This window comes from Venturia canescens, chromosome 1 (genome assembly GCF_019457755.1).
Source record: "Venturia canescens isolate UGA chromosome 1, ASM1945775v1, whole genome shotgun sequence".
NCBI lineage: Eukaryota > Metazoa > Arthropoda > Insecta > Hymenoptera > Ichneumonidae > Venturia > Venturia canescens.
In genome coordinates this window covers 2,770,498-2,797,343 of record NC_057421.1, presented here as the reverse complement: position 1 = coordinate 2,797,343, position 26,846 = coordinate 2,770,498, and the positions used below count along the sequence as shown (strand labels likewise).

At 43.9% G+C, this 26,846-nt stretch overlaps 1 protein-coding gene across 1 annotated transcript in view; it reads right to left on the bottom strand.

The window, feature by feature from the left end:
• The window catches only part of LOC122418914 (protein Wnt-1-like), a 66,118-nt gene extending 44,200 nt beyond the window's left edge, over positions 1-21,918 (bottom strand). Inside the window, exon 1 of the mRNA XM_043433049.1 lies at positions 20,233-21,918. Coding sequence (XP_043288984.1) covers positions 20,233-20,318 — 86 coding nt within the window. The 5' untranslated portion in view covers positions 20,319-21,918. The remainder of the gene's footprint in view (positions 1-20,232) is intronic.
• Positions 21,919-26,846: the final 4,928 nt, after the last annotated feature.

Genomic DNA, 26,846 nt, shown 5'->3' with positions numbered 1-26,846 from the left:
AACTTTGAAAGTTTAAATTTGAAAATATCCTAGAAATATACAGCGTGCGGATAATATTCGCGGAATTATTATAAGATCTATCGTCCAGTTGTCGAAAAAACAACACCAGAAACACAATATATAGGTATATAAAATGTATTATGGCACCAGATTTGTCACTAAATAAAACAAATAAACATCAAAAATGTGTGCGAAAATCCGAGACCATTTTTTGATGCAATTAAAAAATAAATAATTAATATCTCTTCAACGCATTAAGCTACAGAGTTCGAAGAGGTCGCAATCGAAAGAAAAAAAAATAAAAAATATGTCAACTTATAATCTTCTCCGGAATGCTATAATTAATTAATTATTGAAGAAACAAATTTTGAAAATTTTCGAAAACAATTGGAAACGCTATCGCTCCGGTAAAGAGTCTCTGGCAGCAACTCGTCATATCTTATAAATGTACTTGTCTCAGAGTCGCTGCCGCGACTCTAGATTAACGAAAATCACATTTTTTCAAGGATTATACACAGCTTCTTGTGGCAGGCACACTTCCTGTGCGATGATTTGGATTTAATAGGATCCTCCCAACTTTGAAGAGCCGAAAACGAGAATAAGAAAATAGAATGTTTTCACATATCAATGATGTCTTGAGAAAGCCTCGTTACCGGTGAAAATGACTTGGGAATGAAAAAACAAAAACACTTATTTGAAGTTAACGAGTAATAACGACGAACACTGGAAGGTTTGACAACACCATGAGCCAGCTGGTTTAAGGATGTCAAAGCAGTTTGTACTAGTCAATAGACAGTCTTTGACCATATTTTTTCAAAGAAATTGCCACGGGCACAATATTATTAAGAAATCTTGTAATAATTTTTTAATCATAAATAATATTTAAGTTCATTTAATTACGAAAAGGATTTTATGCAGAGTTATTAACACGACTCGGTAGTGCGGTGTGAAAAGTTTACGTCTGACAACATCGGACGTAGTCAGTTGACAGCTGAGGTTAGAGCTTATCATAACGACAAAAAAGTTTCATAGACCGTCGTGCAAATGTTTACATTTTATAGGTTGTGCGACTTCGCCACAACTTCACGGAGTTATGAAATCCTGAGTTTCCGTGAGCATTTGTCGTCTTTAATTTTATATTTCTAATTCAGATGTCCGTTGACCCCCTTTTTTTAACGAACCGTTAAAATCCTCAGGGTTCAATGCATATAATAAACGTTTTTTATGATTAACAACTGATATAAAAATACATCAAATTTTGAGTTATACAGGCTTCGAAGTCATTGTGGCTACATATGACACGTAAAACTGTGTTTTTTTGACTAAAAATATTTCGATTAAACAGTCGTTAGGAGACCTTGAAATTTCACAGAGATTAAGCTTTAAGCTTGGACTATAATATACAAAAAATTAGAGTGCCATCTGAAATGGAGTCTAGTGCTTATACATCCTTAAAATAGAGATACGCATACGCATATAAATAGAAAATGGCCGTTGTCACATTTTGCTTGATTGCGAGAGTAAATTTAAATCGTTTCTTTGGTCATCAGAAGGGCGAAAAAGTTCAGTTGTTTTTCTCAATCACAAGTAACGCACGATTTTCCTTAAGAAGCAGAGAAAAGTAGCCTTTTTTTGAGTCTGTTCGCTGAGTCTGCCAATAAATGAAAAAAAGTAGTCACCAAATCTCGATGTTTCCCGAGACCGTTGACACGAATCTTGGAACAATTCGATCCACATATCTCAGTAGCTACAAAGTTTTCATAAGTTTTCACGTATTTGTGTGTGTGTCCGGAAAGCGCAGTTAAAGGGTCGGCAGCGCTGGAAGGGGGTTTGGGAACGAGCTTTATGCGAAAAAGCTCCAGATGGAGAATGTGGAGGTTATTCGACCGGTAGACGCGGTGTAGTAGGTGGCAGTCGACGATACGGCGATATATTCCTATTCGAGGCGCGAGCATGTGGGCGCTGAAACCATTGCCTTCCCTCTACTCGTTTCGCTCGCGTATCCACGGGGCATCCACTAACTTGTTCGTTAATATTAAAGGTCCGTTGGGGATTCGTACACGAGGAGACGAGAAAGCGTACTGCGTACCGAGTTCACGACCCCCCGAGCGCGTTGAGCGATGAGAGAAACGGGTACATAAAAAAAAAAGAAGAGAAAAAAAGCGTAACCCCAGTGTGTTAGGTGCGAGTGAAGGGAAAAGGGGAAAATTCTACATAATCCAAAAATATGTAGCGCAATCAAAGTTCCGAAGCTTTTCCTCCAGCGTTCTCTCCACAGTTTACAGATAATTAAACAATATTATCGATCTAATGAAATTTCGTGCTGCGTGCTCGTCCCTCCTGTGAGGGAATCGATGAAAGTGGGAGCCTGAAAATTCCATCCCTCGAAGTGATCTCCGTTGATGAATAATGGACGTTAATTTGTGGTTCTTCTCCCATTTATTCGTTAATACGAATACGAGAGTTTGGAATTCGTAGAAAAATTTGTTGTCCGATAAATCGGTTTCTCGATATCGGCCGCGAACGTCGAAGATCCTTAATCCGAAAGCTCGTAAATTTCATGCGCGCACGGTCATTTTTGAAGTTTTATTTTTCCGTGTCACTCACTCGCTTGAACATAAATAATACCGATAAGTTGGCACGGCGGTGCGAGAGTGAATTCCAGTGGAGCCCACTTGGTCGAAAAATGCAAGATTCCGATGTGGGCTTAGCTCGTAATCTCGGTGTAGAAGCGGGTGGGGTAAGAACGTAAGATTTTGTACGTCGTCGACAAAGAGTAAAGTTTCGAGGCCGCCGCGCGTCAATCGGCAAAACGTTATAAATAATGTTGAGATCCAAAGAAGAGTCGTTAAATTTTAACGATTTGCCGAGGGATTTGGGACGAGGATTCGAGAAGATTGGAAAGCGTTTGAGATAATGCGACTATAAAATGATGCGGATATCGATCGAGGTTGCTATGAATTTGGGAGAAAGAAAAGGAGCCCCCGCCCGCCGTGGTCTCTCGCAACAGGCCACGAAAAACGTAAGTGCGAAAGTACCAATCGCGTGGAATGAGCGAGGGTAGAAATAGTTGATCGTGGAATTTCTCGAGGCGCGTAAATGGCGTTTTCGGGGCTACGAACTGCCGAATATGGCGGTGACGCGTGCTGTCTCTTCGCTTCGAGACTCTCGGTCCTCGCAACAAAGGCAACGTTCGATTTATACGTACCCAGTTGTCGTATTACGACGGTTAGGGAACGCTTTTACGTTTACGCTTGTGTATATACGCTTAGGTTATGTAGTTTAATAGTATACGATAGTTATATGGTCGATGCTCCGCTCGGGAGGAGGGCTAAAGCCACCGCGCGACTGCTCTCGCTCTCGCCCAAGAGTTACATTTAGGGGACGAGTTACAATCGTTTCGAAATAATTTAGGGGACCGTACAACCTCCGCAGCCCATACAAATGTATGGAAGTGTAACACCACACACGCCTCTCCCCCCCACATAATAAACCACGCTACCATACTCGCCGGAGTAGCTAATACTATCGTATGCTACACACGCATCTGTACCAAGTTATTTATGATGGATTAGGAACGACAAGAGAGATGCAAACACGGGAGAGCTGCAGAAAAAGAGAATTAAAAGAGGGAGGGAGAGACTTAAACCGCGACTAATTTATGCTTGACGTCCACTCGCCTGACAAATCTTACCCACTGTGCAACGCTACATTTTTCAACCCTTTCCCTTATTTGTACCTGACTCGTCGACCAGGAAATCTCCTCTCGCGTATATCTTCCTTGGAACTCGACATTGTTGATGGGAGCTTTTCAAGTGGGGTGGGGGGAGATTTTGTTCGCTAATTTTGAGAAAAATTTCAATTTTGGGGTCGAATGAAGTGGAATATTGTAAGAAAGGATGCGACGAATTTTTACCACGAAATAAAAATTGTTGATTCAATAGCTATTTGTTATTGGAAGAGTTTTCTTTATTTAACTGCAATGTTTTCGAAGAGAATGAATCTGCAGTTTGATCTAAAACTATTTTATTCTCGTTTAATCATGTTTAACGTTGTGATGCGATCGTATATTTCATGGGCACATCGTAGTGCCACGTTTCGTTGTTCCAATGAATTGATAATCTGCTCTGATTTGCGGTGCAAAATCTTCGTACGTCTCTGCTTATTCGAATGAATTTGTTCCTTCGTTAATCCGATAACATCGCACTGCGAATATCATCGAGAGACTTTGTTCCAGCTTGTTCATCCACACAAATTGGAATTGTATGAATTTAAGATATGAAAAGGAGACAGCAGAACAGAAGCGTCGAAGACGAAGGCGAACCCCTGACACGAGAAATATTCTTTTTACCTTATCCGGTTTCGTTCATTTTGTATTATTCATCTGGTCGTTATACGTGCCGAAAGTATATCGATATCGGGTGGAGAAAGCAACGGGGAATCCTTTTCGTCCTTGCTCGCATCGAATCCTTTTCTCGTCTTCTCCCAGCTTCCCTCGGCTTCCTCTTTCCTTCCCTATTTCCACAGCGCTCTCTTGTCTCATCGCAGAATCTCCGAGATAAAATTGCACGTGCAGCGTCAAAGTGATTGGGTTTGTCGATTTTGAACATCGCAACTGTGCAAACTGAGAAAGAGAGCCGGATTATCCAGCCGAAAGTAGATACGAACAATGAAAGTCGGAGGAAGTCGGTTAGACGAGTCTCCGGAAAATCGAGGAGTCCGACAATCCGATGGAGTCCTTCGTACCGAGCTCCTTCTTCCATCCTCAAAATCTCTGAGAAACTTTGACTTCTGCGAACGCTGAAATTCTACCCGAAACCTGGCAAATGCGACAGCACAAAGTTATTTATTATGCGAATTTTGGTGTTGATATCTCTCCCGAGGAATCTTTCGCAACTTCCTTTCCGAAAAGACACTTCCGGATAAGCGAATTTCGAGGTACAACGAGATCAACGAAACTGATGCAACCGTTCACGATTCCCTTCGGGCGCAATCCTTTTTCTTCTATTCCCAAAATTTTAAGAATTTCCTTTTTTGTTATTATTGTCAAAAACTCTACTTGCGAAAAAGTTTGGAAACACTCGAAAATCCTTTTGCAAGACGAGAGTTTCTAAAAACTTTGCAATAATCTCGAGTGAGAAGCCCCAAAACTTTATTTCTCTTTTTTAATGAATATAACTCATTGCGATCGAGGAAAAAAAATCATTTTGATCCTCTCTTTCAAATGAACGTTTCCAGATTAAAATGAATCGTGCGCTCCTTCGTCGCATTCGATTCAACTGATCTGGAACAAAATGTCGTCAAACTATTTCCATGATTTTTGAAAATTTATGAAAATCGAAACGCGACAGTTTCCGGAAATGTTGCAATAACCACGAGCTACAAATCTACGAATACAATTCCTCATGTCTAAAAAATAATTTATTATAACGATCGACGAAACATAATTTTAGTGTAACGAACTTGATTAAAAATCAACGTTTTTCGATTCAATAATTCGTTTTTTAATCGAACGAAATGTGTACTGCTTGAGTGTATTCCATTTAATTTGTTTGGAGTAAAATCTCGCGATACTAATCGCATAAATTCGTCAAAAGTGTGAAGGAAGAATGTTGCAACGCGAAAAGTCTAATTTTAGAAAAAATTGAATAATTTAATATCGACAAGGAATGAAAATTTACCGAGATTCAACCGAAGCACGTTTGAGATACTCAGATTTTTTGCAGTGCGATATTTTCTCATTGAAAACGAGCATCGTTATTACCACCAAACAAAAAGCCCATCGATCATGCAGCAACACATTATCATCAACTTTAATAGTATGTCTCGAAGAACGTTAAGGCAGCGGAGAATAACTGCAAAGTTTATGTGGCTCATAACATTATTCTGCTCATAGCTTACCGACAAACACAAGCCTTTATTTTAAATCATATACATATGTTTGGACGTGAACTTTCACGTTAAAGTCTCAACATTCGAATGCTCCTTTCGTCTTGATAGATCCACGCAATCTTCACAGATAATGGAACACAATGAGCACAGACCTTTTTTTCCTTTTTTCTGTAAAAACTTGTTTTCCTATTCTCGCAGTCAGTTCTGTGAGTTTTTAAAGATCAGACAGTCAGATGTGCTTTGAAACTTGAGAAATTGCAGTTCGCAAGATTCCACGATTTCTTCGCAAATAAGATGTTTGCTTCCTTGCCACAGTGTTGGCGAGAGTCGGGCAAATACGTTAGATTTTAATTCCTAAAGTTCACTGTAGAGGGTGATGAAAATTTGGAAGGTTCGATAACGTTAGGGTCGAAAATGCGAGGCATTTCTTAAAATCCCTCTCATCATGAAGTTTATTCAGACAGCGAATGTTCTTCGTAGTAGAGGAAAATAGGGAAATGAGTGGGAGCTTTTTCCGAGCTTAGAAAAGTTGAAAAATCTTTTACTTCTTTATTGAGAGATGGAGATCTGGAATTTTCCTGGGAAACCGTGTCACAGCACTCGAAAAATGACAAACATTTGACCTCTTTGTGACCAGAGAACAAACGAAGATAGGGAAACGAATCCAACGGTGCAGAACCATCGTTTCTTAGAGAAACTGAAAAGACGATTTTCTCGAACCATCGTTTCTCCAGAAAATTGCAATCGTCGACTCAGAAATGTTTGTTGACATCCTTACAATTTTTTTGAAAATGAATCAACGAAAATCTTGAGTTTTCGATGGAAAATTGCTATTCGAAGTTGACGATTTGCTGGGAATTAACAAAAAAAAAATCGATTTAGAAAAAAGCAAACATTTATTTTCGCTCGCAAAGCGTAAATTCTCCGAATGAGTAATGATCATAAAACGTATTCCGTAATCTGATCGAGCCTACTACGTAAATCTGGATTTCCCCGTTGCCCAAACTTTCGGTTGATTATTTACTCAACCAAACGCATTTTTCAGTGATTTCCGTTTATCCGATAAACAAATTAAACATATGAGCAAGGCAAGTGAACTATGAAGAGGTTTGGCTTTTCCCCGACACTCCCAACCCCATAAGAATCTCTGATTACCCCCCGTTTCCCATGTTTCCTTGGTAGCTAGACACATGTGGCATGGATAACTCGCGAGTTGTGAATCTCGCCCCGAGTTTTCCGATGGAAAAAAATGCGTTCGATTACAAATGAATGCAGCAAGAATTGGCAGTCACTTTTCCTCCCACGCCCAACTTTTCGTGTCGACTTCTCGGTTAAGTTGGAACGATCGGATAATAAATTGGCTCACAAAGCAGAAAAAGAATCTGAAATTTTAGTAGCCGTTCCGATGACTCGAGTCGTAAGTTCCTTATCGAAAAGCGACAGCCATTTGGACCAGGATTTCGTTTCCTAGTTGAAGGATCGAAGGGTACTACTACATAATACTAGAATTTTGTTGAGGGAGTGTGGAAGGTTGTGTCGGACGTTGGCATGCCACAGAGTGAAAGGAAATGATGGAAGGGCGAGAGAGAGAGAGAGAGGAGAGACAAAGAGGGTGCCTTTTGCCTACAGACCCTAAGTGATCTATGGCTAAAGATAAACCACGCGTTCAACAAGTGTGCGCTTCGGAGATATAGCGCTGGTTGGCTGCTCGCGAGTCAGCTGCGACATTATGTATCCAGTCTAACTACAATTCTATTTCTCTCCTTCTTTGAGGATTTTTATCCGGCGATCGTGTCTCTTGTTGCGTGTATGGAAGGCACACGAAGCACGAGCGAGATACTCAGGGACGAATTCCCCGCGGACGGTTTCTTCTGCTCTGGAAGAATAAAAATTCAAATGAAACGGCCAAGTTGGAGCGGCGTGCTCTTGCAGCGATCGTTCGCAATCGAGATTTATCGTGGCGCCTCTTAACCCCAGAGCGATATACTACTCGCCCCGCAAATTATACGTGCCAGTAAGCGTGAAAGTATCCAACAGAGATTGATAAAATATGTGATCGAGCTTCTCGGCCAAACTCGTAATTAGCTAATTGCGAAGAGTCGAGCGACGTGCGCTGCTGCATCTTCGAGCTATAAAAACCTGTCGAAATGTCCAGGCTGCTTTCGCTTTGTGCGAACTTCCTTCGTTACAATTAAACATTCCAGTTATCATCAACCAAATTCCATTCAATATTCTTCTCTTTTGCCTCTCGCCTCTTTCGTTCGTAAGATTTCTCAATCTTTCAAAGTTCCACGAAAAGAGCATTGAAAACTCTCAGCTGCTATGAGAGCCACGAAGGTCTGAGCGAAACGCAGGCTCGTGTCTCTTTACGAGCCATCATCCGTCCACCCAACGTTCCAACGTATCGCGTTACTCGCCTCTTCTTTCTCCACACTTTTATCACATTGTATACCATTCAAAGATCCAATATTGATACACAAAACCAGCCGGTTCGTGCTCCAACAAGGTGCACGAAATCTCTAAAGAGGCTTTCGACGCCCCAAGAATCTTCACCTCATTAGATTGTATTTTGCTCTGTCATATTAGTTGAAAAGCGAATCATGATTTCGTTACAGAAGTTTGTCAGCAAATTCCAAGGGAATCAGCATCTTCGTGAGCGACAAACATGACCGTTATGTTTTTTCTATTAGAAACTCCAATGAAATTCATAATTGGATATGTGTTTCAAACCTAACAAAAAAAAATAAGCAAACACAAATAGCGAAGTCCTTTTGAGTTCTGCTTTATTTGTTTACCGTTGTAATCCTAATCCGACGTGCTCGGAGCGACGACCAGACATTCTCGTAACTGCTCGACCCTCATCGCTGCTACGTTATTCGCAAACTCTGCCATTTTCTTAGCACGAAAAATGACGTTCTGGAAAATGGGAACGGCGGATCAGATACGAAGTTCAACTATTTTCGCGAGCGCAGAAACGATCGGGATCTCGAAACTTTGACTATTTTTGAAAAATTCTCCGGTTGAGACGATCAACCCGTTTTCCTTTGATAAAGGGACCGTCCATCGTGGGAGGAAAATATAAATCAGGAATTTCACCTCGAAATTTTCCTGCTCACTGACTCCCCAAAATTTGGTCTAAATTTTTCGCTAAATAATCGTCGAACTCAAGATTCGAACTTGTGTTCAGCGGTACGATGATTCGTATGCGTTTCACCGTGTACCGTGACTTTTTGCTTAGACGCGAACACAAAATATCCGGTGTAGGTGAAGCAAGAACTAGCCGGAAACGGAGGTAACAATGGACGGTCAGTTAAACTTCTTCTGTCCTCCTCCACTCGAGTTTCTTTACGATTTCCACTGTAACAGTTTGTGAGCTAAAATAAAGGAAACGAAGAATATTCGTTTCCTCGTTCTTTCCCCTCGCCGTTATGCTTCGATGTCAAATTTAATTCAAACGAGGCTACGAACCTCCAGCGATTCCCCCGTTTCCTCTGAAAAACCGATTTTCCCAAAAGGTCGGTAGCTCTGTTCCGATCACGAGCTCTGCCACGTGGACGAGCGTGAACCGTTTGAAAACCCGTGCCTAAGCAACAATGGAGACGTTGTTGCGCTGCAATCGATCGACATCGGTTTTGTCGATGGAGGAAAATCGGCGACAACCTCTCCGACTCTAATGAAAAATCTGGTAGACCAAGAGGGATGTTGTGAAAGTTCGAGTTTTTTAAATCAGAATCATTTTTTTCGAAATGCAACGTAACGAAAGTTCGCGTTAACATTAGACGTAATGCAAGACACACGCGCGCGCCTGAAAGATTCATGAAGATGAAGTTGACCAGGAGGTGAACGAAGGTGGAAAATCCTGAAGACGCAACACGGTCAGGTTCGTTTCGTATCGCATACCTGCCAGTCTGGCCCGGTTTTGGGGGATTTTCATCTTAAAATGAGAATTTGAAATACGAAAACACAGACGCGTTGTTGACCTTTCTTTCCGAGGAACACACACTCCAGACGTTCTTCAGCTCTCCCTCCGCTTTCCCCTACTCTTTTTCGGATTCTCTCCACGAGAAATCCCAAAGAATCGGGTTATTATTTTTTCGACCGTAAACGTTTGTCCCTTTTCGTTCGTCCTCGAGCTTATATATACACGTGGATGTTAACAGATGAGTCGAGAAACGATTGGAAAGCGTGTCGACCGCATACTAAATGGAAGAAGCACGTCGCGGGGCGTATCCCGAATAGAAAAAGGTGATTGAACGAAAGCATCATCGATCCAGGCTGAAAATCTTCCTTAAAACCATGTCGCCCGATTAACGAGTCCGATCAATCAATCGCGTTAATTGCGCGGATGAATCCGAATCGATAGAAGCTGAGATCCGAATTTTGATGAGACGAATAAACAACGTGGAACGAGGCGAGGAGATTTTTCTCTACTCTTTGCGCCGCTTCGTCTACGACGAGGAGGGAACCAGGAGGGGGCATTTGGTTCGCTACTCTTTGGATATTCTCAACCTCCCGCGTCTCCTTCGGAGACCGCGTCTTCGTCGTCGTCTTCGTTGTAGTTATGACAATATATCTCGGGGCTAAGAGTAACATCGGGCTCACAGCGCTGTGTGGAGTCCTGCAGACTTAACCGAGGCACGCCGGCCGTCCTTTGTCGGTGATTTTTCGAGCGAAAACCGCGAAGACATCACGAATCCATGGGAGAAGGAGAAAGAAAGCCGCAGGGGAGACGAGGAAGGGCGGGAAAGAGACGGAAGTGAGGGACAAAAAACGCGGTGGGAAGAGAGAGAGAGAAGAGAAAATAAGGAAAATAAGTAGAAGAGTCTGCGGTTCGGCGATCGCAACTTTTGGGAACCTCAACCTCCCTCTGTCTCCTTCTTTTGCTCCTCTTTGCTTCAACTCCCTTCGTTCGTACCACGGAACAACGTCAAATAAAAAATGAAGTATGCGAGAGATCGAAGAATACATCTTTGGGCACTCGCAACAGTGCGTCACCCAAGACTCGCACTTTTTTCCAAACGACAGCATCTTTCACTTCTATTATTGCACTGCTGTCGTAGAGGATCGTTCTTGAGCTGATTACAGCGGGACCGGCTGCACTGGAGATCAAATCTGTCCTGGTTATCTCGGCCGACTAATCCACTGACCAATTCGCGCTGAGGACACGAACCCGAACCGTGGAGATCAGCCAGGGCCGGCTTTTTTCAGTTTCCCTACCGAAAGCAGTAGAAGCAAATCGCTCACCGAAACACACAAAATTATTTGGTTTTGGAAACTTTCAAGCTACCGATTCCATCCGCGAACAAAACGTTTGGCATGAGATTTCTGCAGGCTGACATTTTGTGTACCAATCCTTTTTTTTGGACCTTCTAAGACGATGTTAACTTGTGAGAAAACCGGTTGGGAATTGGGCAAGTTAGTCGGATTTGTACTTCTATGATGCGGAATCAGCAAACCGTTTGACGATTTGATGGTCGCTGGTTGTCCAAGTGGCTACTGGAATTAATCGGATTCGACTCCATCCAAGAAAGTCCCAATGCAGGAACTATTTTCTCATTTATAACTTTCGTCATCGATTTTGTTTTCCAGAGTGCCATTGAAAACGGAGGCCGAATGTCCAAGAGACATTCTAGTGGGAATGTTGGATGGCAGAAAAGCAGCGAGTCTGAAGCGTAATTTGTATTGTTAATCGGACATTTGTGGGTCCCGCGTAGGCAGGTGCTGGAAGGAAATCCGGAGGACGAAAAGCGTGGAAATAAGAAAGAGGATGAACGAGAAGGATACGCGGAATGATACGAGGGGTAAAGTCTGCCCGCGGACCCTTCTTGATTTCCTTCGTTCTCGTTCGCTCCTTTCTCCCTCGCTCTTTTTTTACGACGGTACAAGACGGCGTGACCGCACATGTATCGAGACGAACGCTCGCGCACTCGCCCTTTTGGCCACTTTTTATAGGCCTTGTATTATAGCATGTGACTCGTATATCGAGAAGGGAAGGAAAGGGGAGCACCGACGGAGGAGGACGAAGAATAGCGGGACTGGAGGAGGAAGAAGGAAAGAGCCGTGGCGATATATTATTGGTGAGCAGTGAACGAGAAATACCGCTATAAAGATCCCATGCATGTCCTAAAGGGCGACCGAGTTCTTGTTCGTGATATAACCAAAGTGCTGGATGAGGCATACGTATCATGCGTCACCGCGCACAGACTACGCGGACCCTTTTTAACACATAAACTCACCCTGCTTCGGGAGGGGGCGGCAAATGGGATAGGTTTGTTAATACCGTCGTTCACCTTTGACAGTTCTTCTAGCCTCGCGCCATTTCTCCTTCGCCAAATAAAACTTTTATCATTCTGAGAACTTCGGGCTCAACCCTAGGAAGAAATGACCGTAAGTAATAACGCATCGGGAATCCCACCAACTATTATTACCGCATCGAAGCTTACCGTTTCGTGTGAATCTTGCACTTGGATATTTCGGACAATGATTCATCGAGAAAATCCTTCAGCAGATCAGAGCGGATTAAAGCAGCTCAGTGAAATCCTGGACTTTGAACTAGTCAATCACAGATTTTGCAAGATCGACAGCTCCCCGTCGTCTGATGTTTCTACTTTTTTGAGCGTTTCAGCGCAAGACCGTTTGCATTCGGTTGATCAGCTGATCATATGCAGAACCTCGGAAAATTTGGAACGTCAATTTGCGAAGTAAAGAAGCCACCAAAATCCAAGGACGGAAGTGATTATTATTCAACTTTTTCAATCTGCTGTTCGCTCATTCGTACACTAAATATTCGTTAGTTACTAACGGTCAATTTTGTGAGGGAGGTGAAGGAAATCAGGGAAACTTTTCTTGTCGTTGGAGCGCCCGTTCTCGTGTGAAGGGTTGATAAAAGGAGAATATATTCGTTCTCCTTTGAATTTTGCAATTCAACAATTCTCTACGACTTAAGAGTTACTTTTCAACGACCTCCATAACGCTGCTACCGTATCGAGCATACCATTGGCAAAATCAATCAACTTCATTTCTAAGGAAGACGAGAATAGCTTTGAAACTGAGGAGGGCCGTTTGTAAGGTTTCGCTAAAGACAAAAGCTGCTCGTCTCCCATCTCCATTACGCTATTCATCGTAGTCAGTGATTCTCACAAAATCGAGAGGCCTGCACGCAGTTCTGCTGCGATAATAAGCGGATTCTTCGCCAACTAAAATACGATTTTCTTTCACAAACTCAATCATTTTCTAATTTGTATGCGAACAATGAGCCTAAGAGTTTCGAAGAACTTTATAAGATTCGCAATTTGCCTGGAGGCTGTACGAGGGGCCTCAGCTTTCGACGCACCTCCTCAAACTCGACAGAATCATCGGGATGAAGCAGGAAAAAAACATGAAAAGAAGCAGAGGAGACCGGGGCTGGTTCGCCAACTTCAAACTATTGCTTGTAAAAAAGGGAACTGAAGAAGATTCCAAAAACCAAATGGTTGTCTCGAATGGAATCTTCCTCTATCTCAGATGAAAATTTGAATTTTTAAGTTTAAAACAAAATGAGTCATCGAATCCCTTTTTTGACGAACCGTTTTCGTGTCAACCGACCCCACGGTCGGGGCAAGTTGACCATATGGTACTATTTTTACCTCACAATCAACTACGTATTAGTGAAATTAATATAAACGGATAGTTATCAACATTATTCATTTGATGATTCGAACAATGAATACAATCGAACAAAATACCCCACACTGCTTTTTTTTAGCAACAAAACGTTCCACCACCAAATTGTAGCGATTATTGAGAAAAATGCTGTGCACAATCATGGTTCAATATATGAATATTCGTGTAGAGGATTATTCTAATAATTGGAAAAAAAAATCGAGGCAGCAAGAGATAGATAAGATTGACGTAGAGATTTGGTTTTGTACCTGGATTTATGAAAATTCTTCACTGTTCCTAAACGACGTGTCGCTCCGCGTCGCGTTGGGAGACGCGAATGAGAAAGAGGTTACAATGAACAATCATATCAACCGGGCGTATGTTAACATTCCGTAGTTTGGCTGTTATTGTTTATTGGTCAACTTGCCCCGTAGGCCAACCAGCCCCAATCTCTCCTAGGATCTCTCTCAATCGATTGTATTCGAATCTATCACGAAATTTTGCCATAATTGAACAATCGTGACCCTCAGACTTGAATCTCCATCGGCCTAAACGAAACCTCGGGCTCCCTCGTCTTTCATCGTCGAGAAATATCGAACAACTGATTGAGGTAAAAAAATAAATTGAACGTGCATTTATCCATGAATTATATCCATGAAAATGAAATGCAATTAGACGCATTTGCGTTTTCGTCTTTCCTACATTATCGAATTGACCCGATCGTGTCGTCTTCGTCTATCGACCTTCCAACGCAAACCTGACCAAGAAAAACTGTGGCTCTAGTAGTTGGTCTTGTAACGACAGAAGCGTGCAGTTCCTAAAAACGTTTTCGCATAATTCTTCGGTACTGGTTCGGCTGCACAACTTTCGATCCGGCATTATACGAGCCCATAATCGGGGCACTACTGTAAAGTAGATGCTTCGCACTCTCCCTTTTACTCGATCCGAGTATTTCAAGTACTTGTGCGAAAATCTCGGAAGCCCTGCTCCTCCTTCCGACAGCAACAAAGATAAAGAGGAAGAGAGGGAGAGAAAGAAATAGAGAATGAAAAGGGAGTAAGAGAAAGAAGGGGAGGTGTTCTATATCTTAGACTTGGACTTTGTTTGTGAGGAGGGCCGCAAGACTCTCCGATGCGACAAAGCTAAAAGTACCGGAATCACTTTGCGCCGCTCTCTCCTTCATCTCGACCATTATTAAACTCGCTTTCTCATACTTACATACGTGTGTCATACTACTCCACATTATACGTCTTGTGCGCGGGTTGGTATGACTATACGATTGTCCTCTGTCTGTATGCTCGTGATAGAAGAGAGCTCCGGGCTCCGTTTGCTTCGATTCATGGCTGATGGAAGGTTTATGACGCATTAAAAACCTTTCTAGCGGTACGAGGTCTCTGAAATGATGGAGGGCTACGAGCCTCGGGTGTTAGTGGAAAGATGAAGGGAATCGGACGCGGGGAACGAGTGAGAAAAAGGAAACGAAAATGGTACGAAAGGTTCGTTGCATTCGATGACGTCGCTGAAAGCCCTCGATACGGTCAACGTCTCTTCAACGATAACGATTCCACCTTTATGACCCAGTAAAGACATCGGGCCAGGTCTTCGCGACGTCGACATACCTTAGAAGGCGAACTTGTTCACCGCAGTAAAGCAAGCAAGCAAGCAAGCAGCGGACGTCACACGAGAACCCGACCAGCTTTAACATTCGTCTCACGTTCTGCAGATTTCTGCGTACGTGGCTGGGACGTTGAACGCTGCACAAACGTCTCCATAACCAATGACAAATTACACAAATCTTGTAAGTTTATTTATCGGATTACGACATCGCTCCCTTCGGCAAAGACTCGTTTTATCCGGCATCGATCATTCCTCGATTCAATTAAATACAGAGCTATTTACTGAATGTGTAGCAGTTCGTAAGAAAAACAGTGGAGAGGGGGAGAAAGAGGCGAAGAAAGAAACTCGGGGATGAGCCTGCTGTCAAGAAAATGAATAGAGACGTCGTCGACGGAGACGAACGAGTCGGAATCAACTGCGATGTTATTCTCCGGTTTAACATTCTCGCGCATAAAATAACCTCCCACTTCCGGCTCCCATTCTCCGCAATTTCGTTTGAGCCTGCTCCAACACCGACAGCTTATTTGAAATAGTTATAAAACACGCGGCCCACAAAGAAGGACTGTACTTTAATGTCTCCATTAAGACTTCAATAAAAACTTACGAAAGCTTTTACTTCGAGGAAGAAGAAAGAGATTCCGTACGTGCGACACGTCCGGAGTCTTGATGCCCGGTTCGTAACTGTAACTCTCATTGAAATCGATTCGCTTCGCGCGAGAGGAAAGAGGCTCGCGAGATATCTCTTCTGGTTCCGTCTATCAGCCAGTCGCGAACTCGTCCGAATCATCGTTTTGTTTTCAATTTCGACGAAATCTGTCGTTGCACAGGAAAAAGTCTGGACGCTTTTCAGTTTTCTGCAAGCTCCGCGCGCGTTATCTCACTTCGGAGCCCGACACTAGAGATCCGTAGAGCCGGGCGCGAAATAAGATCTGCGTGGCGCAACGAATGGGGATGAGAATTCGTAAATGAAATTGTGATGAAAAGACGATAGCGATAGGACCGGATGCTGCGCGTTGCCGGGCACTAAAATCTTTTATTTCGCGACGAATTGCGGGAAGCCTCGAAAGGCGGACAAGCTCGAGAAGGAACAAAACAGATGTCATCAAGGTGATTTCAAAGAGACGTTAAAAAATGAATGAAGAAGATACAAATCGCTGGTCGTTTGGGCTCGGACACGTAATCGAAATGAAACTGAAAACACGGGCTTTGGGCGCGGGGGAGGGAAGAACGCGACAAAGAGAGTGTCACGGTTGTACACGCGAACGGGGCTTTGCGATTTGAAAAAGAGGGAGCACACAGCGAGGCTTCGCGTCATAAAAAATGAGGCGAAAGAGGCTGCTGCAAATATCGCAGTCGTAAGAGTGTGCCGGAGCCCGTTGCAGAGGCCAAAGTGGGGGAGGGCTTTCCTTCGCAGTGTCGTTACACAAACGAGATGAGGGCGACGTGTCTTTAGCTCCGGCGTTTAATAAAGGCACCTTTATTAAGCGCGAAGCGACGACGAACGCGTTTTAAATTCGCGTCGTATGCGTCTCTCCGTGTCTCCGTATGAGTGCGCGCGCCTCCGTGTGCCTGTGCAGACGCTTATGCTCGCGATCTTTACCAAACGAAAGAGCATAACGACGGAGAAGAAAGAGAGCAGTTATAGCATTATAGTTGAACACACCGAGCTGACTTTACGATAGCGATTAAAAATTGCATTAACGTTTAACTGAGCCGAGCCGAGCCGACCCCTTCGCTCCCCATTCCTCTCGCCCCGCGCGATCATATTCATTCCCGTTTCTCCCGCACGATGCGAGCAGGGCCCTGCGATTTTTAAGGAGAGCCCGAAGGGCTCTCCCTTCGGGCCGCTTCTACGATACATTATTCTATCACACTTTTCTATACACACGCATGCTTATATGACCGAGCTTTATCTCCGCCATTCACCCATCCACCCGCCCAGCCTCTACGTGCCTCCTCGACTCGCTCATTTCCGATGATCGTATAAATTGCAATAACCAAAGATTAAAAGCCTCGTCAAAGTGAAGCATCAACTACGATTTTTCCACTATGGAACTTGCCTCTCGTCGCTTACATTTATCCCTCGGTATTCAACATCCCTATAAAACTCTGCCTAAACCAGACTCAATGAAAAATCGTCACGCGAACGAGCATCGAACGAGCAACGAGCGCTCCAACGGGCATTACTCTCGCATCGGTCTCTCGAGCGCGTCGAAGGTTCAAACTCGTACTAAACGTGTCACGCTGCTCGACATTTCATTTTTACCCTGCGAAGAGCAAAATTTAACACGAATTTTCCACTTCCCTCGTGAGATCTCGCTGCAGAGATTAAGGGGCAAATAAGAACGGTCGAAAATCCTCAAGTTTCGGCCAAACGTACGGGAGAGAAAATCGAATTGAAAATAGCTGCGGCACCATCGATTCCGAGCCGAAATCGGCACTCCGAGTTTTTCACCACTGACAGCAATTTCTCATAAAAACTTTTCGATCCTCTCTCGACTCTGGTGGAGGCTCTCGAAGCGGCAATGTCTTGGGGCTTTTCCCTCATAATTTCCTCCCCTTGGACAAAAGGTCCGAGGTCATCTATTCGGCAGATTCGAAAGATCAGATTCGCAACGTCGCTTCGAGAGCGAGCTCTGCGCAGGTGATGCAAACTGCGTATATTCGATTTCCGAGGGAATATCGAGTGACAGATGAACTAAAGTTACAACCCGAATTAGCGGACGCCCCGGCGCGAGGTTCGATTGCGGGTGGGGTCGGGGGAGAAAGATTCTCGCGTACTCACAATAGAAGGGAAGAATCTGAAGAGGGAACAAGAGGGAGATAGAGGAAGGGAGAGCCGTGCGCGATCTGCTCGAGCGGGAGCATAGTGGGGGCAATTAATCGAGCGCGGGAAACCAGTTTGTCAGAAATAAAATCTTCTGAAACGATCGCTTGACCGCGGCTACTCGGCATCATTGCGAACGAGAGAACCGCGAGCGATCGCGAGCGCGCGCACGCCCGCGAGAGAAGGAGCGCCACGGATAATCGAGGCTGGAGAAGTGAGCGCGAGGAGTTGAGAGGCCAGCGGAGATTCGGAGTCGACACGGGAGTAGGCATCTACTCTAGTTAAGTAGCGTGACCGCGCGGCGCACCTGGATAGCATTCGTGTACGCGTACTTGTGTCTTGATTCTTTCTCCGATTCTCCTCAACATCTATCCTTGTCCCAGGATTCGTCCGATGCGTGTGCGATGGCGTTCAGGAATTTGGAGTATGCTCATGTGCACACACACACAAATATATCTACGGTACAAAGATTAACGCACACGGACGCATGCGCGCTAGGAGAGAAGAGGATGCGATCTGCCATTCGCTCCGTCCCTCGCTCTCTTGCTCTCCTTCTCGTTCGCCAAGGTCGCGAGAAGGAAAGAAGCCAAAGAGGTAGATAAGGACCACAAGGACCAAGAGAGAAAGAGTCATTCCACTCTCCGCGCAGTGTGCTGGCCGTGTAACGAAGGCGCTTTTTCATTCTCCATTTTTCTGCCCCCTTCGCCCGCCGCCAGCACCACCGGCGCCGTCCTCTTCTTCTCTTATTCTCGCATCTTCGCTCTCTCCTTTCTCCGCTCTATGTCTCGGATAGCTGCTCCCGCGCGAGTCGTTTCAGAACTGCTCGTCCACGTGAGTTTTCGATCTCATCTTCTTTCGGAGGAAGCGCGCACGCGGGGGCTAAATACGATTATTTTGATGATCCCTCGGCTCGAGATCCTCCTGTATCGAGATACGCATCGAGGTGCGATCTTTCTTCTCTCCAAAGTTTATTATCTTCTCGCGATCTTATCGCCGGTGAGAATTGACGCGAAGCGCCGTCGCCCACTATATTCTCCTAAATCCGGCTTAATTAATAGAGTCGTGTGTCGCTCGCGGGAGAGACTCCGGGCGTTATCGCGGTGATTTGTTTGATGGAAAATATGCCGGTTTCGGTGCAAGCTTTTCGCCCGTTTCTACTCAGAGAGTTCTCCGCTCGTGGGCTCGGCTCGCCGGCGAAGCTACACCGTCACAGCGAAGTTGGTATTCATCGGGAGAGCGCTGTTTCGAATTAATCGAAAAGTCCCTGCTCTATCCGGGGCTCTTGTACTCGACTAAACAAAGCCGAACGCCTACATTCAGAAGCATCTCGCTTCTCGTTTTCTTTCTCCCTTCTAAAGAGGCGCGGCTCGATTGGTGCGATAAAGAAAGTGGAAAAGAGAGATCTTCCGGAAAGCAGGCTCCCGGAGTCTGGTGGGAAGCAGAACGAGACAGGGATATCGCGATACAGACCCGGTGAAGATCTCTGGCTACCTTATTTCTTCAGATGTGCTACACTAATCTTGAGAGAGCAACTAAAGCAGGCACCAACTTTTCGCTCTCCGATTCTCTCTTCGTTTTCATCCACTCCAAAAAATGTCTTCCTCTTCAATTGTTACCCTTTCACATTGTTCCTCTCCGTACCGGAGATACGAGCGAGGCGAATCTTCTCGAGGGTGGGGACGACGACTCAGCTGAGCATTCAAAAAATACTCTCAAAAATAACTCCTCGGAATGGGAGACCCGCATTCAAATGCTCCGAATAATGTTAACGTCGATCCTCCGCGTTGTACTTAACCAACGCATTCGTCTCAAGGATTTTTGTGATCCAAAAACCTCGAGTAACCAACGACCAGCTAATCGTTACTACGAATCTCTCATCGATAAACCTTCGTTCGAATCATCGTCGAAGCTCCGAAGAATCGTCGACTCCTTCCGTACATCTTTTGTTCATTTCCAAGCTAAAAACAAATCCGAACGAAAAAGCCCCGTTTCGAGATCGATTCGCGGGCTCCTCTCCGACGAGATGAACCCGAGCAAGGAGTCCCGAGGACTCGGGACAACGCGTACACGCGCGACTGCCATATGGAGTGCGAAGACATGGCAGAAGTTATTAAGTATCCGCGATGAAATGATAACTCTTTGAAGGATCGAATCGATCGAGTACAAGGGAGAATCGAACTACTAGAAAAAGTACATACAAAAGTTAGTTACTCGACAATGAGGATTACTGCGATGAAAATTTGAAATGAACTTACCACCAATTCGCCAGCACAGCGTGATCACTCGCAATCGCCATCACTAGCAAGCTGATGAGGAGCGTCTTCCCACTCGACTGATACATCTTATCGGTATCGGAGCTTGAGATCCAACGTCGGAAACTTTGGAAGTACACTGATCGGTGTATCTCTCTATTAAGGGATTATATCTGTAGAAAAACTTAGAATAGCACACGACAAAAAGTATCACTTGGGCCAAAATGGCAGCGGCAGAACTTGCAGAGTTGCTTCAACTCGGCATATTTTGTTTTCTGGAGGATCTCGTTGATCGATGGCCCGGGGAGTCCGATGCCTCGGGGAGGCCAATTTCTTGGGAAAGATTCTCAAAGTGATCTCCGGATGTCGGAGGTACGTGCTGGGGGGCGGTTACACAGCAGCTTCTTCCCGACCACCCCGAGAAGGTTGTAGCTACTCGTTATTCGCGCGGGCTCGAGGAGCGCGAAACTCGTTCCGAGCGAGGGAGTCTTATCAGCCCGGTTTCCAGCGGGTCCTCTTCGTCCCTATTCCTCCCTGGGAATCTTCCTCGGGCCTCCGAAAGTGGATTTTTATGTGTATTTTAAATGGTCTCGCTTTCTCGGGTGCACCTGCGAATTCGGTCTCGTTTCCTCGGCCCTTTTGCTCGATCCCGGAGTGAAAACTTGTCCGGTTTCTCTCGCCGAACCCCGACGAACGGCCAATTTTTCGGAGCGATTTATCGTCCGCGGCTTTCGCGTCTACGCCGCCGTGGTCATCTCGCTTTTCAAGCGATTCGAAGCCCGATCACCGGGGCCGGAAAATTAACGAGGAGTGTGAAACGAGCCGGGGTATCCTGTCGACGCTCGATCGTCCGTGTCTCCGCTAAGCGACTGTTCTCGCTCGAACAAAATGCCTCCTCCTCGATGGCTCGGACGGGCTCAGAGCGTACGGAGAAACCGTCACAGTCCTCGCTCTCGCGCTGTGTTTATACATGCATTTTACATACTCGTCGCGATATTTGCGAGCTCCTTCAACCTCGGACTCGCCGGATTTTCACAACGGAGCTTCCTCCACTCCCGCGAACTTTCTTTCTATCCGAGAGCGATCTTTTGATCAGCACCGTTTTATTTTTGAGCCCTCGCTAATTCCAGGAACTTTGGGAACTCCTGGAGAAAGCCACTGGCGTCTCGACTCGACTCTGACGAATCTGCGAATCCACTTGCTCGCTAAAACCTCTCGAATGTCATTGATACTCAAAGATCTTCGGGCAGTGGAAAATTTAGCGGACTCTCGACAAACGCAACTACGAATCTCCGCAGCCTTCTCCGGAGCGAGCCAATCTCAACCGGCTCCGCGACGTAGGCTGATTCGAGGGAACAAGCACAGCTCTGATCCGAAGCTGTGAAAATATCTTTCAACTCTTATGCTTTAATCCACCGCGATAAATCGCCTAAACCAAGATTACTTCGGTGCACAGTGGCACTCGATAACAGAACACTCGGTGCTGGCCCCGCTGGCTCGAATCGCGTTCCTTTATCCGGACGAAATTCCCCGGGAAATATCGAAACTCGAGATCACGGAGCCGCTGATTATCGAATGATGATGAGGCTTGGCAAAGAGCTCGAGAGGAAATGCAGGAAAAGCGCCGAGCACGAGCACGACGACGATCGCGACGACGACGACGGCGGCGGCGACGACGATGCGATCCATTCGACGTTCGCGTACGTACTGTGTACCAAGTCCGGTTGTCACGAGGAAAAGGGCAACGTAGAACGTATGAACGGACCGGAGTAGAAGAGAATCGGGTAGCAGTAAAGGCGGAGCTTATTCGAGGAAGCCGGTGAACGGGATTGGCCCGAAAGGGGAGGTTGGTCTCGCGGTTATATACTTCAACTATTATCCTCATCTACCTACTTTGCTCCCACTACCGCAACGTAATCATGCAGACCTGCTCATAGTCAAGTTCTTCGCTCTTTCGAGCCTTCTGCCCAGCATCCCTGGCCTTTCCTCGACACGCACTTTCTTTTCTCCTTCCCCCATCCTCGCTTCGATCTCGAGCTTTAAATGCTCACGCGATCGGCCCGATTAGCGTGTCCTCCGTTTAAAAAAGTGCAGCAGTATCAGCCGGCCACTTGTTTCCCTCTTCAAATTGACAGATCAACATTCCGCCGCGGATAAACGCGAGATTCCGAATCTCTCGGCCCCATATTTGGCTGCGGAGCCTCGAGGAGCGCATCGTTCCGAATAAACCATCCAGAAGAGTCGCCCGTGCTCCTGAAAACAGCGAAAAAGTACCAAAATCAATGTCTTCGGAGGCTCTCCGGTTTCATGCAATTATTCTAATGATCGAAAAACCGCCGCTGTTCCCGGGCCACGAGAAACAGCAACCGCGCGAGGCAGCCTGGCACTCAAATGGGACGATTCAATTCCAAGTTCGACGAGCGAAAAATTCCAACGCTCTTAACACCTTTAAACCAAGTATTTGCCCCGATCGATCTCTCACCCCGATTCATCATCGTTTCGAGCTCCCAGGCAACCGCGAATTTCCAGCATCCAGCACCGTTTACGCCCAACGAACATCGCGATTCCGATCAATCCCTATTTTTCTATTTGCCTTTTTTGTGCATGCGCGCGCGTGTGTGTGTGCGTGTGTGTGTGTGTTTTGCCACCAGGTGTCGCATTCTTAATCGATTTACTCTTGTTTGATACGCATTGCGGTGTGCTAAAGCGGCGAAACCACGCGCTCTGTACCTGCACCACTCGACGGAGGTCAGGCGGCCGAGCTCGTTTATACTTTCACTGGATACGCACGCATTAGTGAGCGACGTACACTAACGCCATTCGATATACAACACTTTACGGTTGTGAGGGCACCCGGTTAGCAATATCCATGCCGAACCGAGGGTGATTAATGTCAAGAATACAAACGAGCTCTCGTCATACATCTGCGAGCTTCTGGGCTCGATCTCGACGCTCTCACCTTCCTCGCCACTTTCCTCTCCCCCCCGGCCCTTTTTCGCTCTTTCAATTACTCAGTTTTGTTCTTACCAGTATCGATTTACTTCACGATTGAGTGATAATCGCTTGTTTCGCTCCAACCCAATCTCAGAACCACTCTCCCGCTCCGCTTCGTGCCGAATTACTTTTTGCCTCCTCCCAGAGAATCCATTGTTGAAACATTCCATGAGTAACGAGTTTAACTACATCCACGGTCCCCGTGAATCGTCCGGTGTCCTTGGAAACCTCGTGGACGAGCATATCGCGCGCGATCCACCGAAGCTCTCGATTCACTCGATCGCGTCGATCTTGCTCTCCGAATAATCCAACCTTTGGCCCCTGCTAATGTGACGTTTTGTCAAAACAATGTGTCCAATTCGATTTTACGATGGAACGATAAACGTACTAACCTCGGAGTTCAACGCTTGATAATCCTCGAAGGGTTCGAGCCTTCCGACGAAAGAACGTCCCGGACGTGCTGATCAGCTTCGAAATTTCCAACGCAATCATTTTTTCTCCAATCATTGCAAGGAGCCTTCGAGCGATGTGTGCCAACGGAATTTCGTCCTTGACATTGAATGAAAAGAAGAAAATTTCAATCGATTAATCGCACAAAGGTCGTTCATCCAAAAAAAAAACAATCGAACGTCAAAATCGAAACTTCTAGGAGCAATTTAGGCTATATTCGCACGAGGGAGGAAACCCCCGAATCTATAAAAATTACTGATTAATGAGATCATGCCCACCACACGAGCGTTGAACGACTGAATTTTTTGTCATGATAAGGGATTGGTGCTATTGTATTCTCTCAAAATTTATAGATTTAAAAATTAACATAACTAATCAATTAGTCCGTTGTAATTATCAATTATATTTAAAAAATATCATTATTAGTAAAAATTTGACTAGTTAACTTTTTGATTTGGCAACTTTGTTGTTGGTGGAGAGATATATCTATCTTACTAACGGTAAACTGATGGCTTGTCGCACTCACATATGACTTGATACACATAATCAACAATTTATTTGAATTTGAGGTTACGTCATTATTTGTGATTACAAATATTTTTGTTATCACAATATTTGTATAAATATGAACAAAAAACATTTTTCTATTAATTATACCGAGAAAGTATACACGTCTGTACAGTACCGATACACTAATGTAAGCAGGTCACAACTAAACACGATATACGTCGATATACATATATATAAACAGCTGATAGAGCGGTGTTGCCGATGTCGTACCGAACCTAGTATTCAACGACTCATCGTGAGCGATAATCGCAGTTAATTTATGATTTCATTCTTAAAGTTTCGGTGACCTGATATTTTTATAACGCCATTAACAAGATAAATGTTCAACGAATACGTATATGATTTAATTTTTTTTTTTCCAGCATTTACGATCCCTTAAATTTGGTTGAAAAATCACGATCCATTTACTGCCATTACGATGTCTAATTTTCAATACTTATTTTCTTGTTTAAATGTTCGGTAACCTCCCCTCAATTTTTTCTACCGTCATTTTCGAACATTTTTCTATGCTGTGTAAAAAAATCAGATTTTCCTGCAGATTTTTAAATAGTGGCCATGATCTCATCAAGGTCCCACTAAGTCATTAAGGTCATTGAGGTACGTCAGCCCCAACCAAAAGTTATGTACCGTCTGCATATTAAAAGGGTTGATAATTCGTTCGGATCGTAATCAATAACTTTGTAAAGAGCCTATTATATAGTACGTACTCGGTGCCAGCAGATATAGTACAAATATCATTTGCTTTCGTACTAAAAGTATTTTTGAAATCGAAAAAAATCATCACTAAATTTCAGATTTTTAACTACAATGGTTTATCCGTGAGAACGGTTTGAAAAACGTTATGACGTCATAAATCGACATATTCGCGTATATAAGAGTGCGAATATCTCTTGATCTGACATCGCGAGTAAATTTTTTGACGGAACTATCCGGGCTACTCTTCAAAACACAGAAAAAAAGTTGCCTATACAGACGACATTCGCTTGTTCGCTTGCAAAATATATCGTATGCAGCCTAAACCCCTTCGTACTTCTCGAGACTATATCTGTCAAACTAGATGGTCAATCACCTTGATTTTTTTTCACAATATCTGTCATATCCTGCTCTAGCTCCTCCTCGTTTTTTATAAACTTCCTAATTTTAGTGCTAGCGGTAGAATTATAATAATGAGTTGTTTGCCTATGCATGGTCCATATGTTACGTGTTAATTGAGTCAACTTCAATTACATATATCTCGGGTTCGGGATGATGAAATTTGTTAAAATTTTATAGAGGTGTTGTTCATATGTTCAACAATACGTATGCCAAATTTAACTGTCTCGTGGAGGAACCACCTTAACCAAAAATCGCCAGTCTCTGACAAGAATTTTTCACTCTTGGTCTCGAAGCAATGAAACCTCGAATTTGTAATTTCTCAAATAAACTTATTAACCGCGAGTACTCGAGAGATAGTTGCAAATTTCGAGATCGAAATTCTTCGATACGGTTTGACCAGTCGAAAAGAGGCTCTGTCAGCCGATTTTTGCCATCGTCCTGCGTAGGCTGACAGAGTCTTTTTCAAACTCTTATCAAACTCTGTCAAAGAATTTCGGTTTCGAAAATTCTAAGCGCGAGTTTATTCGACTGATTCATACTCTCAATCCCTTAAATTTTCAAAACGCTTTTAGACCAAGTTTAACGTACCGATTAAAGGGAATTATGCAGAAGCGGGGCTCCACCTACAATCGGGTTGGATTTTTATATTTGTATAACTTTTGCATAATTTTATATAATTTATATAACTTTATATATAATTTTATATATATATATAAATTTATATAACTTCTGCATAATTACCGAAAAATACCAGTGAAAATGTGTCAGCGTGGAAATTTGCATTTATCGGTTGATGCTTTTGCAAAACTAGCGTTTTTAATATTTTTACATCTTAATAAGATATTCTGTAATACAAATCCACTAACAATACATTTAATCGGGTAATTATGCAGAAGTGGGGCTCCACCCCAAAACAACTCCAAATAATTTTCTATGAATTCAGGACTATACTATGGCATGAGAATATGTATTTTATGGTGGCGGAAGATGGCTAAAATTATTTAAATTCCCATAATTTGCAAATTTATAGAATTATGAGAAATTCTGATAAATTCGTACTTACAATCGCAACACTGATTCGGATATATGTCAACATTCGTATGACGATTATTTCAGTCTTATGTATACAAAAAGACGGTTCTCAAAAGAACCATTCACTAGTAACATGGATGGCAAACGTTGCGCTCCGCGCCGGGGAGACCCACCCATTTACTTTTCAAGAATTTTCTTTTTTCTTTGTTCAAATTAAAAAAATAAAAGAAAAAAATTCTTGAAAAGTAATTGTTGAAAAATTCTTGAAAATACTTTTCCATTTACTTTTCAAGAATTTTCTTTTTTCTTTGTTCAAATTTAAAAAATAAAAGAAAAAAATTCTTGAAAAGTAATTATTGAAAAATTCTTGAAAATACTTTTCCATTTACTTTTCAAGAATTTTCTTTTTTCTTTGTTCAAATTAAAAAAATAAAAGAAAAAAATTCTTGAAAAGTAAATGGGTGGGTCTCCCCACC